We start from the raw sequence: 16,354 nt of genomic DNA on the forward strand, positions 1-16,354 counted from the left end.
ATAAAATATTAATATATTTATCAATATATTAATTATTAATATATTATATATAAATATATTTATTACTCCTATAAATTATTAATCTTATAAAAATATGTTATTTTTTATTATAGAATTAATATTTTTATTTATACTTATAATAGATTTTTAATACTAATAATTATTTTGATTAGGAAAATAAGGTAAATAGGAGTAATATATTAAATATTTTCATTACATAAATATAAATATAATAATATATTTCTCCTATAATTTAAAATTATCCTTCAATAATAATAGGATAATAATATGATTAGTAATATATTATATTATAATATATATCATTAATATAATATATAATATCAACATAATATTATATATATATAACATTGACATAATATATTGATGGTATATTGATATATCAATTTTTCTGCTAAATTGAGGGATATTTTTGTCTTTAACTTTCAACCCAGGATCACTGCCATGGGGTGATCTTGGATTTCCAACCTCAAGGACGGGTATCCCATCATCGAGTTGGACGGTAATTTGAGGAGTGGAGGTAATACAGGATTATCGCCACGTAGGATCACTGTGGTGAACCAAATGCGGTGATCCCATCACCTCCACCCACATTACCCTTGATCCTGGGACGATCACCCCATACCAAACGCCTCCAAAGCGATTAAGCATATGGAGGTTTGTAACTTTTCGATTAATTTTTTTTTTGATAATTCTATATAAGTTTATGTTTTCTTTTCCTCATGTTTTGGTGTTGTCCATCTCTATACTTATTAAACGAAAAAGTTAGAGCCATCTCCAAAATTCAGAAGAAAAAAAAATTGTATTAACTATTTGTTATTTTTTATCTTCTTTTCTTTTATTATATTCTTATTATTATAAGATATCCTTGAACCCTACTAAGGCTTCAACCTATCATGAATGATCTTAGTGATCCGGCCCAAACAACTTATATTAAGGAAAGGTCTATCATGGATAATATCTTTTGTGCAAATGAAATTTTGTCCCATTCAAGAAGGGTTAATCAAATTGGGGTCATATGTAAATTGGACTTCTCTAAAGCTTTTGAAAAAAATCATCCTTAACTATCTTTTATTATTGCTGTTGAGCCAATATGTAGGTGTTCAATAATGCTGCTATAGCTATATGTGGGTGAATGAAATACTCCAATATGCAAATGATACCCTTGTATTTGCTCAAGCCAAAAAGAAATATAATAAGCACTTGACAAACTCAAAGAGTCTTTTCTTTGGAAAGGTTCCTCAAGCTGTCAGGCAAATTGGAAGACTGTGTCTTGGAAAAGTGGAAGGTGGCAAAATGGGGTTGGTGGTTTCTTGCGAATGATCCAGGGATGTGGAGAAGACAAGTGCAATTTGCTTACCATAGAATAGTAAAGTTTTCTATGAGTTGGAATCCTCCGAAAACTCTGGTTGGTGGTCTCCCTTTTCCTGCTCGAAGGCTCAGGTGCGTAGGATCTAATAAGGTCACTTCTCTCTTCTGGGCCGCCCCTCGAATTTAGCTTATAACTTCTCATATACCTCGTTTCCGCTTTCAGTTAGTGTTTGCCTGGAGTTGTTCACCTCTGTATCTCGGACACCTTCTCTTAAACCTACCTTCTCTTTTCAGCTTTCAATTAGTTTTTGCCTGGAGTTGTTCACCTCTGCATCCCGGACAATTTCTCTGAACTCCTACCTTCTCTCTCGATGTAAATAGTTCCCTTCTTTTTGCAATACAGGCTGTGTCGTTATATTTAACCTCCCTCATCATTCAAAAAAAAAAAAAAAAAAGGTTATAATGATTAGCAATTCGTAGGATTTCTGATAAATTTCTCAAAAAGTTAAGATGCTTGCTAGAAAAATATTATCACATGGTAGTAAGAATATGATATGCTCAAAACATTAGGATTATTTATCAAAAAAGATAGTGAGAATATGATATTGAACATGAGCTTGGATTCAGACCCTTGTTATTGCAAGTAAAAGAATGGCAAACAAAAAGTAGTCCTAGTTAAATGATATGTTGAGGAATATTATGAAAGCTCTAGTAAGCATTCTTAACTTTTAAATTTAGTTTGAAACATCATAGCCATCAAAGTAAGCATTCTTTCAAACTGCATAGTCCCACTAAGACTCTAATGTAGGTTCAATAGAGTACCCACTTGATGGCTCTTATACTACTTGGCTACTTCAAGAGTCTTTTCGAGGCTCCCAGTGGACTCCTACAAGAGATTGATGCCCTTGTTCAAGACTCCCAGTATTTCTGTTCAAGCTTTTGAAGACTACCAGATAAATAGAGGAGACTGTAAGGTCTCCACGACTCCTTTATATTTTGATTGAACCTCCTACTCTAACCGCACCAACCAGCATGCTTGACATACCACATAACATCTGGAGTCTAATTGGAGCATAGCGTATTGTATTGCGATAATAATTGGAGCTGGCATCTTGTTATTTAATTAGGAGAAATTTCACAGTCAATTAAGCTCCTCTCAATTTTGCTTTACGGCCTCTTTGGGCAGCACTTACACCCGTTATGTAAGTTCTCGATGTAAAATAAAAATAAAAAATAAAAAAAATTCTTGCTTTACAGCCTTACTAATTTTTGTTCCTAGACTTTTGTAGAGTTTTAATTTTTTTTTATGAAATGTGATCGCATGCTAAAAATGGCAATAAGGACATTCTATCTCTTGCTGCTAGCAATATGATCACATTTTGGAGTCGTAAGAAAGAATGACTCCAGATATGAACAAACGGTCATGTTTAAATGCATAGCTTTGATTTTCTATTATTAAGTAAATGATCAGTTATAAGCCTTAATTACATTTTCCCTTATACCAGGTGCATCTGCACATACACTTTTGACCAGTATTAAAAAATATGTTTATTGATCAGGCTCCTTTCATAAACTCCCGATCCCTTACACTTGCCCAATTACTGATAGATACATCTAAAACGATAATGCATCATGGAGGAAAATACTGAACAGATACAAAAAAAAAATATGGGCAAGCAAAATACAATAATTGTCCTCTTTTTTTATCTGTAATTCCCATTTGTCGGATTGACAGGCTACGCTGCGTTTGAAACCCCAAGGAATATATACAAGTCTTGCACCATGTCTCCAGAGATTTTACCAAATCAGGCCATATAGCACCCGATTCTTTCGCGTAGTATGTAGTTTTGGTAATTAAAAACTCATAAGAAAAATGGTTAAATATCAATGACCAATTTATCAATATTACATCCGTTGATATCTTGGAGCATATCAGACCAATTACTTCGGTTAATATACCTCTCATCAGATCATGACAGGAACAACCTTGCCTGGCTGTAGCCGAAGGTTTGCAAACCCCCTTCCGGCAGTGATACAAGCGATCCTGGCGTTATATATTCTTGGCATCTACACTACTTTCCACCGCAAGATAGGAACGGCCATAAAGAAATGCCAGTATATTTTTGAAAACTGTAATATCATGACAGGAACATTGGGCCGCCATCAGACCATTCCCTAACAGCAAGAAACTTGCTAAGATTCCACATCCAGGCCATACCAATAATGTAATTCCAACAATGTATCTGGGGAAGCATAAGTTTCTTGGAACAATTGAGTTTCCAGATAAATGCAAGAGGATCTTGACAAGAATTGGATTAAAAACGAAAAACAACAACAACAAAAAAAAACAACCCAAAAGTGGCCCTACAAGGGTTTGGGGAGACAGTGATCACGTTCAGTTACAGATATCCAGAAAATAAGTAATGAAAACTCAAGACAGATGGAAATAAATTTGAATGAAAAGCATGGGATTCTACTAGAAACTAGAAAGCCCCCTATGAGTTCAATTTTGCTTCTCTGAACAATAACCATGCTTCTGATGTGCACCCACAGTTTAGAAGCAAGCAAGCTGCAAGTTTACCTTCACGAGTTTGCAAGCAAACACTTGGTAGCATTATAAAACGCCTCCCCAGAAAAATGGTTCAGAAGCAAGTAAACTGCACCTGATTTAACCATTAAACAGCAAGTCCAAGGGTAGTACACCAACGGAAGCTTGGGTAACAGGCTGACAGCTCTAAGCATCGCTAGAAACTAGATGATACGAAAATATAAAACACACAGAGACAGAAAATGTCCAAATTTCAGAGCATCTAAATGACAAAGTGATGAAGGCAATAACTCAGTCCCCGCCAACTTGCCTCTTCCAAGAGTCTTCCACTATAAGTTCATCGACTCCCCAGTCCTCATAACTGTCACAATGAAGTCAACATCAGCATGCTTGATGATAAAATTACTTCGAAAAAAAAATTACTAGTTGAACTAACTGATTTGCACACCTTCCATCTGGCAGATACCGCCGGATTGTGAATGGTATCTTACGCTCTCGAAGTTCCTTCATTGCAATCTAAAATGGCACAAGGAGTCATAAAATCAGACCAGTTCTGAACGACCAAAATCTAATACCTGAATTGCTCAGGAAAATGTGCGAGCATGCCAAACCGATTTTTTATGAATGGTTAGAGATGTATCTAAAACAGACCATGAAAAATATTAAAAAAAAATTAGTTCCATATACCCAGAGGGAAAACATTGTCATGACATGAGCATCAATCATCATCTTTGCCATAAATCCATGTCACCAAAAGATGGGATTCATTGCAAAATATAGGAGGATGATCTATAGGACTGAGCACAGATGATGCCTGTCAACCTAATATCAACCCTCCTGCAGGTAATTCCAATGATTCTAGCAGCTGGCAGGTATGGAAGAAACAGGGGTGTAAGTGGATTAGGCTGAATCTGGATACCACTTACCTTGAAGGAACCTCAGTAAGCTCCAGAGTAAAATGTGGACCTAAACAACATATGCACTAGGCATGCTGAGGGCCTGCTGCAGGTCCAGTCCCTTTTCAGTTTAATCTCAGGTCAGGTCTCAATTTGAAGGGCTATGATAATCAATTCCATTTCATTGTAGTCAACTACAAATCAGTTCCAACCCCATTGGAATTCAATTCTTAATTTTGGATCCATTCACAATCCATAGGTGATGTGTCTACGCTACAGCCTACAGGTAGGTGCAAATAAAGTAGAGGTAATAGTCAGAGGTAGGTCTACTCAACCCACTTGCATCTCTGATGCCAACTAGTTGGAATCAGATATCGAGATTCTTCTGAGTCATCCGTTCCTGCCAAAGGCTAAGTTTGCTACTAAGGTAAAACACCTTTATATGCTTCTTCACTGCCTTTTTGTCCATGTAATCTCAGGTATTCCCCTCTTTGCTCCTACCACTACCTATGTCCTGCCTCAAGATACCTCATATATCCATCGTAGACAATAAAAACACTTCGATCAAAGTTCAAAAACATTATCTTCTGCCTATACAAATTTCAGGCTTTTTTTGAGACCTTATTCAAATCTTATATTCCTGGTTCAAGAACTACCACCTAAGTAGCTTTCTCTCTAATGCTCTTGCTACATCCATTTACTTTGGCCAGCATGGAACCTGCTATATCTCGAACATGATTGTTTCTTTTAATCTTTTTCCCTCAAGTCTCCAAAAAATGCCTATGAAAATACACCATAGTAACTCTTCTATTCAGCCTTTCATAATGCCAAATCTATTTCCCAACCATTTGTACCACAGCTGACTATAATGAAAATAGTCACTTTGCAGCATATCTTATCCATTGATTATGTTAGATGCTTCATTTTTCACTTTATTTTCCATTATATCCGCATTCTATATAATCTGCTTTTCACTCAAATGATTGTTAGACCCTTGTGCTCTAACGGTTCCCTTCACAACCCTAGTTTGGCATCAGAATAGAGAATTCTGAAAAGAGTAAAAGGGAAGGAGAAAAAGATATTAGGAGGTAGAATGGAGAAAAAGAGGGAGGGAAGAAATATGTAGAACTCTTTAATCGTAACTGGTATACGGGAAAAATCCACCAAAATATCTTCCATAAAAATTAACTCAATGTCACAACCACAATATGCCCCTCATATACCAACCAGCAGATCTAGGCCCATGAACTAGTTATCATCTATCCTTATCTTAACTGACTAAAGAAACCTAAAAGTAGCCAAAGGCACATTACCGACCCATATTACGCTCACATCAAAACTTCTTCAAGAACAACAAGGCATCTAAAGCCAATTTAGCTAGTCAATTCAAGAAGACAGCATGTGTTCCGTGGCTAATCAACCATTGATAACATTGGTACCAAAACATACTCTGCTGTCAAGTGATCTCCATTGACGACTTGCACAAGTTCCTCTTAGGGCCTGTTTGCTTGTTGGTAAGTGTGCATAGGAGACGTCAAGTGAAATTGGGCACTTCTAGCATTTGGTTATAAAGTAAGCTTCCCAGGCACCCCAATTGTTAAGATTTTGACTTCCAACCAAATGGCGTGGAAGTTGCACTTCTGGATAATTATGCTTCATTAATAATTCAATACCATGTAACTTACTACAGAACAAATATTGAAAGTATAAAAAAGTAGACTTTCATTCATACAGACAAACAGGTTTAAGTGATCTGCAGATTCTTGATAAACCACTTCTCTGTACCGAACTTTTAAACTATTTTTGACTTACCTCCAACCAAACAGGCCCTCATGCAAATTCTCATCCAAAAAAGTTTTTGTGTTGGGAAGTCTATCCATGAGTCAAACAAATCATTCTAGCCTTATCTTCACATTAAATATGATAACCATTTGATAAAGCATCCATCAGTAGCCTTTGATCATGACCCCTGAAATCTTTCTACCAACTATATAAGCAATAAAAAAAAACATTTCCTCATTTACTTTCTCATTCATAAAAGCCAAATTGGCTTGCTGGTATACCAGTTGCCTGTCTAAATCTTTTCCCCGCCATTATCTCCTATATAATCCTACGCTGACTCATAGCTTTGGTTCATCGACATCTAGTTAAATTTTTGACCTATATTCTTATAAATCAAAATCGCTACAACTCTTCAACAGTTTAGCATCTTCATCTCATTAGATGAATTGGTTAATAAAGAAGTCCTAATTCACCAATAATTTTCTATACTTATTCCAAAAAGATATGCATTAAAAAAATAGCATATCCAGGGTTTGCAAATTGTCTCGAACCAACGTTCGGGCCGTACTAAACCGGCCAAGAACTAGATGATTCAACCTTCAAAACCCCTTGATACCTCCCCCCCCCCTCAATCCCTTTGTGGCTTCATTCTCTAACTCTCTCTTAATCCCTTTCCACCATGAACCGGGTCTTCGAAACTCCACCACACCGTCGCCGGAGGCTCTACCAGTACCTGATGATGATGCTGACGCCAACATCAATGCTTATGATGACATCAATCCCAATGCTCTCAATCGACACCAACGCACCGTACATCTCTCTCTCTCCCCCTCCCTCTCCCCACTCACACCTTCATCTTCTCTCCCCACTCACCCCTTCATCTTCTCTCCCCACCCACAATTCTCCTCCTCCTAGGATTAGGATTAGTGTTTTCTCCCTCTCTCCCCTCCTCTTCTCATGATCCTTTGGCTTTGGTACACCTCGGCTTGATACAGTGCATACCTTACCAAAGCAAACCGGTACCCGGCCAATACGACCCTTAGTATAAGTTCGGTGAACCTTGAGCATATTCTTCTAAAGCAATTGACAAAATTTCATTAAACCCACGTAGGCAACCTTGTTTACAACCATCAGCAAATTTACTCACATCATATGAAATAATCCCGAGCTACCCATCAAATTATATTTAATTAACAATCTGAACTCTTCATTATAACATATCATGAATGTAGGTGCTTATCAATGAAAAACTAAATATCAAATTCTTATCTAAGATCATAAAATAAAACTTAGGAAAAAACACAGCAGAATTTTTGTTCTTAATCAATCTGAGAAGATCTTACTTGTATGGCACAATCTTACCTCCAAAGGATCAGTCTCGCCCTCTAGCTCAACCATCACTGGTGCATTCATACTGTTCAATCAGAGTCAAAAAATAGAAAAGAGTTAATAGAAAATGAAATTGCATGAACAGTTTTGAAATCTAAAATGTTGAAGCACAAACCTAATTTGCAAAGCTCGTGTGCCTAGGATTCTAGCACGTTCATATTTTGTCATGTATTTTGATGTTTTCCGAGGCCGTTCGACAGGTTGTTGCTCCTTTTCTTCACCTTCTGCACCCACGACATCATCTGGAACATCTTCATTGTTGTTTTCTGGCTCCACTTCTGTTCCTTCCTGCCCAAAACCAAATCATTTGAAGGGGTAGAATTGCATAAATTGAATTGAAAAACGGTTAGCTCATACCTCCATCTCAGGTTCTGGAGGCTCATCTTCATACCTGCATAAACAATTCAGATGTCAACATGGAGTAACTTGTGAACCTTAAGTCTATAACAGCTTCAAAAGAAATAAGTTAAGATTTTAATAGACATAAGATTATATTGAACAAGAATGATCAGAGAATTTAGGGAAAATATAACAATGGCAGCATAATGGTGATAACCATGATATAACTGAAGAATAGTCTAATTTGGAGCAAGTCATTAGATATCACAAAAGCATGAGCAACACTACCATAAGGATATGCATAAACTTTTGTAGTATTAGTCGCAGTTGTACAAATGTTGGCTAAAAACTAGAGGAAAAATATGATTTCTAGAATGGATCATAATATGTCATTCTACTGTCGCATGTGTGGACTCATTTCAAGTGAATTCAATCAACTCTTGGCATCCAGCAATCAGCCTTTACCATAAAAATATACTGTCTTCATAAAATGTAAGATTAAGCAAAGCATGATAAAGAAGAAGTTAAAACTATGACTATTAAATCTAGATGCTATGGTCAGTCATGGCCTGCTGGAATGTCACTAAAAGACTAAACTCCTTGACAATTTTATAACAGCTCCATAAGCTGTTGAAACAGAAACAGAAGAACCGAATTTGGATGTTCCTGGACAGTATGGGATATAGCCCACACAAAACAGTAGAAACTTCCTCGAAAACAAAAAAAAAAAAGGTACAAACTACTTGAAATGGAATTAGTGGACAACAACCATGTCTGATAACATGTGATCACCATTAAGCAATCTGAAAAAACAATAAATAAAAAGTAAACCAGTATAATAATCAAATAATAGTTCAAAAAAATAAATTAATTCCCAATAAAGCTTCCTCAAAGTAAAACTTCAGCAAAAACATTATGACAGCTAGCAAGAACAAGATTATGGGTTTATTTAAAATGATCCGAATAGCAACTACAGGCTAAAGAAAATGTCTCGAGAGTGACCACTGGCTAGAATGATGACGATTCTTAAAAAGGTCACATTGTATGCCACAACCACCAACGATGACGATTCTTTTTAGTATCTGAAGGTATCACAACTGATAAATAAAAAAGTTAGAGATTTTGAGAGGATAAATTGATAAGAGACACTAGCAAGAGAAATGGGACCTATTGTTCAACAAGAATGACAGAACAGAAAGATCTACCAACGAGTAACCATAACCAACAACAATAATACCAACTATCTAAGATCAACCATAGCACCAGCTGCTCCACTTCCATCCATTTTAGGTTGTGTTACATGGATCTTCATTTAACATGCTAATACCATCTAACAGAATCTCCAATTTATTCTCATCGAGTGCAATTCCTATGCTTCCTCTAATATAGAAACTAACTTTCAACCCCTTCTTGTTGGCTTTACCACACACCACCATTTTGTTTCACTAATGTGGATCATATGTGCACTCACCTAGTCCAAAACTGTAAGCCATAGAACTTCGCAAGATGTTGTTGTCATCATATTTAATTACCCCCCAGTCACAAGGTATGCAGACACTACACATTATTCCAAAGCAACCTTGCACTTCATCCATGCTAAAAGTGGCCTTGCTTGTCATTATTGGACATCATCAGGGAAATAGTGAGACCAAGTAGAGCAAAGGGTATTGTTGAGCAAACCATCACTCTCAAGAGCATTGAGCTTGACAGAGAACACCAAATGAATGCTTTGGGGAGACCATTTATGTGATTCCAGCAAAATCTCTATTATATTCCTTGCAGGGAATCCACTAATCTTAGTCAAAGTCATGTCCATCCTCCTCTGCTTCGCCATTCTTCTCTTTAAGCAACAGTGATCACCAAGACTTTGCTAACTTAATAACTTGGCCAAAGAGGTTTAACAGAATGAAAGTTTTTTTGTGGTAATGGGAGTTTAGCCTTGAATGCATCTAATTAAGATGCTTTTTGGCGTAATAACGATTAGTTGCTATGCACTTAGTGGCCACATAAGGAATCGTTTAGCAATTGTTTCCTGTAACGAACCAGTGTTTATTTGCTATGCATTATTACTGGCTAGTTAGTAAAGGCTTGACACACTTGTTTTTAGTATTGGAATAGGTTTGCATGCTATGTTTTATTAGTGGTCAACTAAGGAAAGTCTTCACAATTGTTTTTGCTAAGTGATAATCATTATTGGCCGATAACTGAAAAGGTTAGTAGTTGCTTCTAGCAACAGATTGGCCGTAATGTGCCATGAATTAGAAGTGTGCAACTAAATAAAGACATATTCTTGAATAGTCCAATGTTAACAACAGAAAATGCAATCTAAGAGAACTTGATGCAATAACATTGATATCAATAGGTCTCAATACGAGGACTAGTGTTGGTATAGAGGGGCTGGTGGTTACTAATCAGTGCTTGACAAAAAAGGGATCCCTTGAGTTTGCTTTTAGGAGTACAAGTGTCATGCAATCCATCAAAATTTATGAATTATTACACATCCTATATGCTTCCTTATTTCAATCAAAGACTACAGTTGTGATGTTTGACTTGAACATTTCCAGATCCTAGAATCCATGTCAGATACATATACAAATCAGATATGTATCAAACACTTTGATACTTACGGTATATTTTGTTGCAACTTTCAGAAATTAGTAGATTGCTAGACTCCTCTAATAATTAGTTTAACCCAATATAATAACGTCAAAAGTGATATTTTGTTCCTTTTAGTGACTAGTCAAGAATAAAGAACTAAAATAACTTTGCAAAATATCATTTTCTTTAAATCCTTATGCTTATTGGGAAGTTTGAATGAGAACCGTGTACACTGAAAGACCTTAATAGATGATATCTTTTACTGTTTATTTTATCAATATTATATATCCCCTAAAATTATTTTCTCGTATCCCTGTGTCTTCCTTTTCTTTCCTCTTGTGGAGTCAGACACTTGGACATGTGTCCAATCCAATTCTCATGTCTATGTCCATACAAAACTAGGACTAAGAGGTCACCCAACTTCATGGAACCCACCAAGAGAAAGAAACATTAATTACAACTCAGAAAGTACACCGTTTATTCGTAGGCCCATCTTTCACTGTTTATAAAGCAACCAAAACAACTTCTAAATCAACTAGGACCCCTGTAAAATAACTACCAACCAACACCATGCCATCTAGGACTTTCAATCCTACCCAAAAGCCATGGAAAAGCTTTCTTAAAATGTCTCAAACTCAAAACTAGTCATAATCTAAAACTTCAAGCCAAATTTTAACCCTCATAACAGAATAAACAAAAACTCATCATAAGAAACTTGTAAGACTTTAGGTCAAGTCCAAAACATGTAATATTAGGGCATGTTTGGAGTTGCTTAAGAAAAGTACTTTAACTTCTAAAGCAAGAAAGTGCTTTCTAAAGAAGTTTTGGTAACAATATCTAAAATTGCTTCTACAAGGGGAAAAAAGATCTTAGGAGAAGCTTTCATGCAAAGAAAACACCAAACAGAACTTGACACCCCAAAACGAGATGTATAAATCAAGTTATGCTTTCATATAGGCATCTCACTAGAAAGACCAGCATATTGACATAATCTGTAAATCCAATGTGATAACTTGTTTTCATCAATCTCTTCTTGGAAAGAATTCATCCACGAGTTCAAGGCCTTCTCTAAACTTCCTAAAACCTTATACTCAACAAAAAATACATCGATAAAATCGAGAATCTAATCTTACTATACATCAATCTTTCTTTTAACCATGATTAAAAGATTTGGTAAGAATATCTCGATGCACCTCAACCACACATAGGTTTTGTTGATCATGCACATAAATCATGATGAAGAAAAAAACCATATCTCACAATATATTGCAATCGACGAGATCTTATGTTTAGCTTGCTGACCATATCTCACAATCCGAAATTGGTGAAATTTTGCACATCAATGATCATGTTGCACAAATGAAGTACATCTGATAAGAAGTATACAAAAATCAACGCTCTGATCCATATGGTTCCTCACAAGGAAGTTCAAGATCATGGGGATTTTACCAATAGCATCTAGTCTCAGCAACTCCAACTTCTAGCATCCCAAAGCAACTAGTTTAAACTCTCAGTAACTCCATATAGACAGAACTTCTTCAAATAAACGAATCCTGCATTACTTGCATCCAAAGTTTTCTTATAGGCAATAAAAGTACAACATATTTGAAAACATGTCTACCTGCCTGACCCTTAGGACTTCAAGGAATCTGCCACAAGAAAGAAATTTTATACAAAAATCAAGAAAATAAGTTGTTTATTCATAGGTATGGATTCCCCTAGCTATAAAAAGCCATCAAAACAATTCCTACATCAACTAAGATGTCTGTAAAACACTTCCCACCCAATACTGTACCATTTCGGACTTCTAATTCAACCAAAAAATGCATAAAAACTTCCCTAAAATGACTCGAGATTAATACTGTTATAAAACTTCAAACCAATGTTTGACCCTCATAAGTCATAATGATCGAACTAGCAATGACTAATAATAATAACTTTTAGAACTCAAAGTTAGTTTCGAAACAAGTGCTCTCATGCCTCAAATGGAAATGTATGACTCAAGTTATGCTTTTGAAAAAGGAAGCTTGCATAAAAGACCTGAAAATTGACAAGATTCATAATTCCAATAGGAATCATAGTTTGCATTACGGACCAAACCCCATAAAAGGGGGAGCACTCTTCCTTTCCCTCCTCTAAATTAAGGATCAAACCTTGGATCTGGCTGTGGTTTGATACAATGATAAATGCCCTCAGTCTGATGAGCAGGAAGGATAAACCAAACCTTTGCCTCTCCCCTACCCTACCCTATCCAACCCTCCCACTCCTTCGAAGTCTCATTATTGCAAAACACTAAGTGCATTTACAAAGGGCTCTGATTTGTCTCAAGGTCCCTGCAAATGGTGCGAGCCTTGTTTCAGATCCACATTTTTTGGGTAGATGTAAAGGAAGGGTGATGCTACCGCTCTACTGTTGGCTGAATACTTTGATGAAGATCAGGTCAAATTTCTTCTACTCAGCCAAGGGACTAGTAACTGTCATTGCTTCTCAAAGAGAAGGTTGATATGTAGGGATTGTTAGCTATTTATAGAACCTGTCTTTATGCCTCACAAATCTTTTTATTTCCCTTCAATTTGTAACAGCTCGTTTCAGAAAATATAGGAATTAATGCTAACAAACATGGTATGTTTAGCTATATACTCAACAACTAACTTGTCAAGTTAAAAGTTTCCATATACATATGAATAAATGCTAATAAAATACCATACATTTAGCTTTCCTGCTAAATTCAGACCTTATAAACAAAGCTTTCTTATCATGCTACTTGAGCATTTAACCTTAATCTTGTCTCGTTAAGATGATATTATACCATCAGCAATGACCACATCTAAAATCAATTTTATCTACCACAAATACAAGGAGATGTATGGTCTCTGAGAGCCCTTCTTGTATATCAATCATGACTCAAATATCTCACCATTACCAACTTCAATATTTGGGTGAACTCCATGAATGCTTTTGGCAATCTGAACTTCAAAGTATACCACAAAGATACAGAATTCTTAGTACCCAGCACACTATGTATCTTGGTGCTTCATAAAGAAGCATTTATCACTTATTGAGGCTTTTCATTTTTGAATCCATTAAGTTCCATCAAAGGGTTCACATCAAAATTGTTCTCCCCCAGATTATCTAATCATATTAAACTATCGAGATTTAACTGGAAAAAATATTTTTTTTTCTTTTAAATCTTTTAATTGACTGCATAACTACATATTGTGTAATAGAGAGACTCCTGTATCCTATTTTCTATGCTCTTTCTCTTTCCAATCTATAACCTACTTATGCTGTGCAAAGAAAAAATCGACCATGTAGTTGCCTGGGCTAACATAATCAACTTAATTAGTAATTAGTGTTCTCAATATATGGAATCAAGTTTTACATTCTATGGCTTATCTTGAGGGACAAGAAAATTTGCTATATGAAATTTATCATTTCACTTCATTTTAACTCCTTCTAGACCTAGGAAAAAGTTGGAGAATTACTCCTTCACAATAATGCAGGTCTTTTTACCCATTGCCTAGAATCCCATATTTCATGACAAAGCCCTCTCTTGTCAAATGTCCTTGACCAAGAACTTTGAATCAATTCTTGGACATTGATCCTTCTCTCATCTTTAAGTTAAACAACCTGATAGGAAGAGGTTTACAAAGTCAGGAATCCTCAACATAATTTTCAACTTATACATAGAAACCCTTGTTCAGCAACTTGCCCAACTACCTAAGAAATTAGACCCCTTACCAAGACCACAAACTATGAGTTACGTTTTTAACTCTCTTATAATCCATCAAATTTAAAAAACTATTATAGGTTTGAGTGTCATGTCTATATTGGTTGATCCAAAGCATGCATACTTTATATAGTGTACAATGCCATATTGGGGAAAAACACAGATGGAGCTAAATGTAGACACAGGTATGAAATGTATTATATTCATATACATATACATATACATATATATGTGCTTGTACTTATGCCTAAAATTCAGTATAATTATGCTAATATATCCTCAAATAACAAGCCTTTTTCCTACTTCACATTCTCCTGGAAACATCAAACAAATTATATACCATATTTCATTTCAAATAATACATGCTTTCCGATGCAGAATATTTCCTTTCAAAATAATTCTCAAAATGTTTTATTACAAAAGGTGGAATTCGACCAAAAAAGTTTTATTAAAAAGAAACGAAAAGGAAAAAGAAAATTCTGGAGGATAATAAAGATAATCATCAACTTCTTCAATACCATTGGCAACCCCCCCGCCCCCCCCCCCCCCCCCCCCCGGGGCCCCGCGCGATGTCCACCCAAGAAAATTACACAATGCCCTAAAGCCACTTGTAGAACCACTTAACATAGATCAGTTACAACCATCACATGCTTATACCACAAACAAAAAGAAAGAGCAATCAGAAACCAATATTCCACCATCACAAATTAATCAGAGATATCAAAAAAGATCACCGCACAAAGAAATGAAATCAAGAATACAGGGTAATCTATACCTAAACATGAACAAATTTTATCATAAGAAATATGAACCAAACGTCGCCCCAACTAGAGAAATCAATAACGTAGATTAACCGATAATACCTAAACTTGAACAAATCTTATCGGAGAAATATCAACTAAAGATCGCCATACAAGAAGTGAATCAAGAATGCAGATTACTCACGTCCAAACTGGAACAAATTCTATCTAAACACAATCTTTCCCAACAGAATCCTCGCTGGAACTTATTGACAGAGAACGATAAAAAGAAGAGAACGATCAAAGAAACGAATTCAGGGAACGGGGAGAGAGGTGGGGAGAGAGAGGTGGGGAAGGACAGACCCCCCGAAGTCCATGTCGTTGTAGTCATCGTCCGCCATTCTTGAAGCGAAAGCACCCTTTCCTCCTCTTCTCTCCTCCCTATTGTCGAACTCCGGGGAAAGAAACCCTCAAGAGAGCCGGATCGACCACCTCCTTCTGTGGGTATACATCGAGGGAATCATTGGGCCGGATATTGGGCCGGTCCAAGGTCGGCTTCCAGATTAAGTCCGGTCCGCGGACCAAATTTATAGTTCCGTGGCACCCTTCATTATCTTAATAGAGGAGGATATAACGGTCACTAGGATGGTTTATTTAGTATTGTATTGGCTTGATATAATACCAAACAACATCGAAATATTACTCACACCCACCCTAACCTGAGATCGATTCAATGCATCTCGATCCATACCTACCGATAGGCCATTTCGAGTCACCCATTCTGAGTCTAATCTAATATATTTTCAAGACCTGTCCCTAATAGACCTAATCTAACCTCTCAAATCTAATTTCTAAAATTAATATCGGCTAATTTTTAAAAATTAAATGACTAATATTAATAAAAATACTAATTATTTGAATTTTTATTCAATATCATAATAAGCTTATTTAAATTATTTTAACCTAAATAGAACTTCACCCTCGTAACTTGGGGATAAACTTG

The 16,354-nt window shown here is 36.0% G+C and overlaps 1 protein-coding gene across 1 annotated transcript; it reads right to left on the reverse strand.

The window, feature by feature from the left end:
* Window positions 1–3,967: 3,967 nt before the first annotated feature.
* Window positions 3,968–15,854, reverse strand: LOC120109125 (DNA-directed RNA polymerases II, IV and V subunit 6A-like). The gene is made up of 6 exons (XM_039122876.2): window positions 15,715–15,854; window positions 8,302–8,335; window positions 8,060–8,232; window positions 7,918–7,969; window positions 4,326–4,393; window positions 3,968–4,238 (listed from the first exon to the last, which is right to left on the reverse strand). Exons 1-6 carry the CDS (start codon window positions 15,750–15,752, stop codon window positions 4,169–4,171), a joined length of 435 nt encoding a protein of 144 aa, XP_038978804.2. The 5' UTR covers window positions 15,753–15,854; the 3' UTR covers window positions 3,968–4,168.
* Between the last annotated feature and the right edge of the window lie 500 nt (window positions 15,855–16,354).

This window comes from Phoenix dactylifera, chromosome 3, assembly GCF_051530095.1.
Source record: "Phoenix dactylifera cultivar Ajwa chromosome 3, Ajwa_hap1_PhDact_Kaust_v1.1, whole genome shotgun sequence".
Taxonomy (NCBI): Eukaryota; Viridiplantae; Streptophyta; class Magnoliopsida; order Arecales; family Arecaceae; genus Phoenix; species Phoenix dactylifera.

Coding starts and splice junctions, on each gene's coding strand:
- LOC120109125 (XM_039122876.2), bottom strand. CDS start 15,752: ATGGCGGACGATGACTACAACGACATGGACTTCGGGGG. Junction 7,970..8,059: donor ACACGAGCTTTGCAAATTAG/GTTTGTGCTTCA, acceptor CTGATTGAACAG/TATGAATGCACCAGTGATGG. Junction 4,394..7,917: donor GCGAGACTGATCCTTTGGAG/GTAAGATTGTGC, acceptor GTGCCATTTTAG/ATTGCAATGAAGGAACTTCG.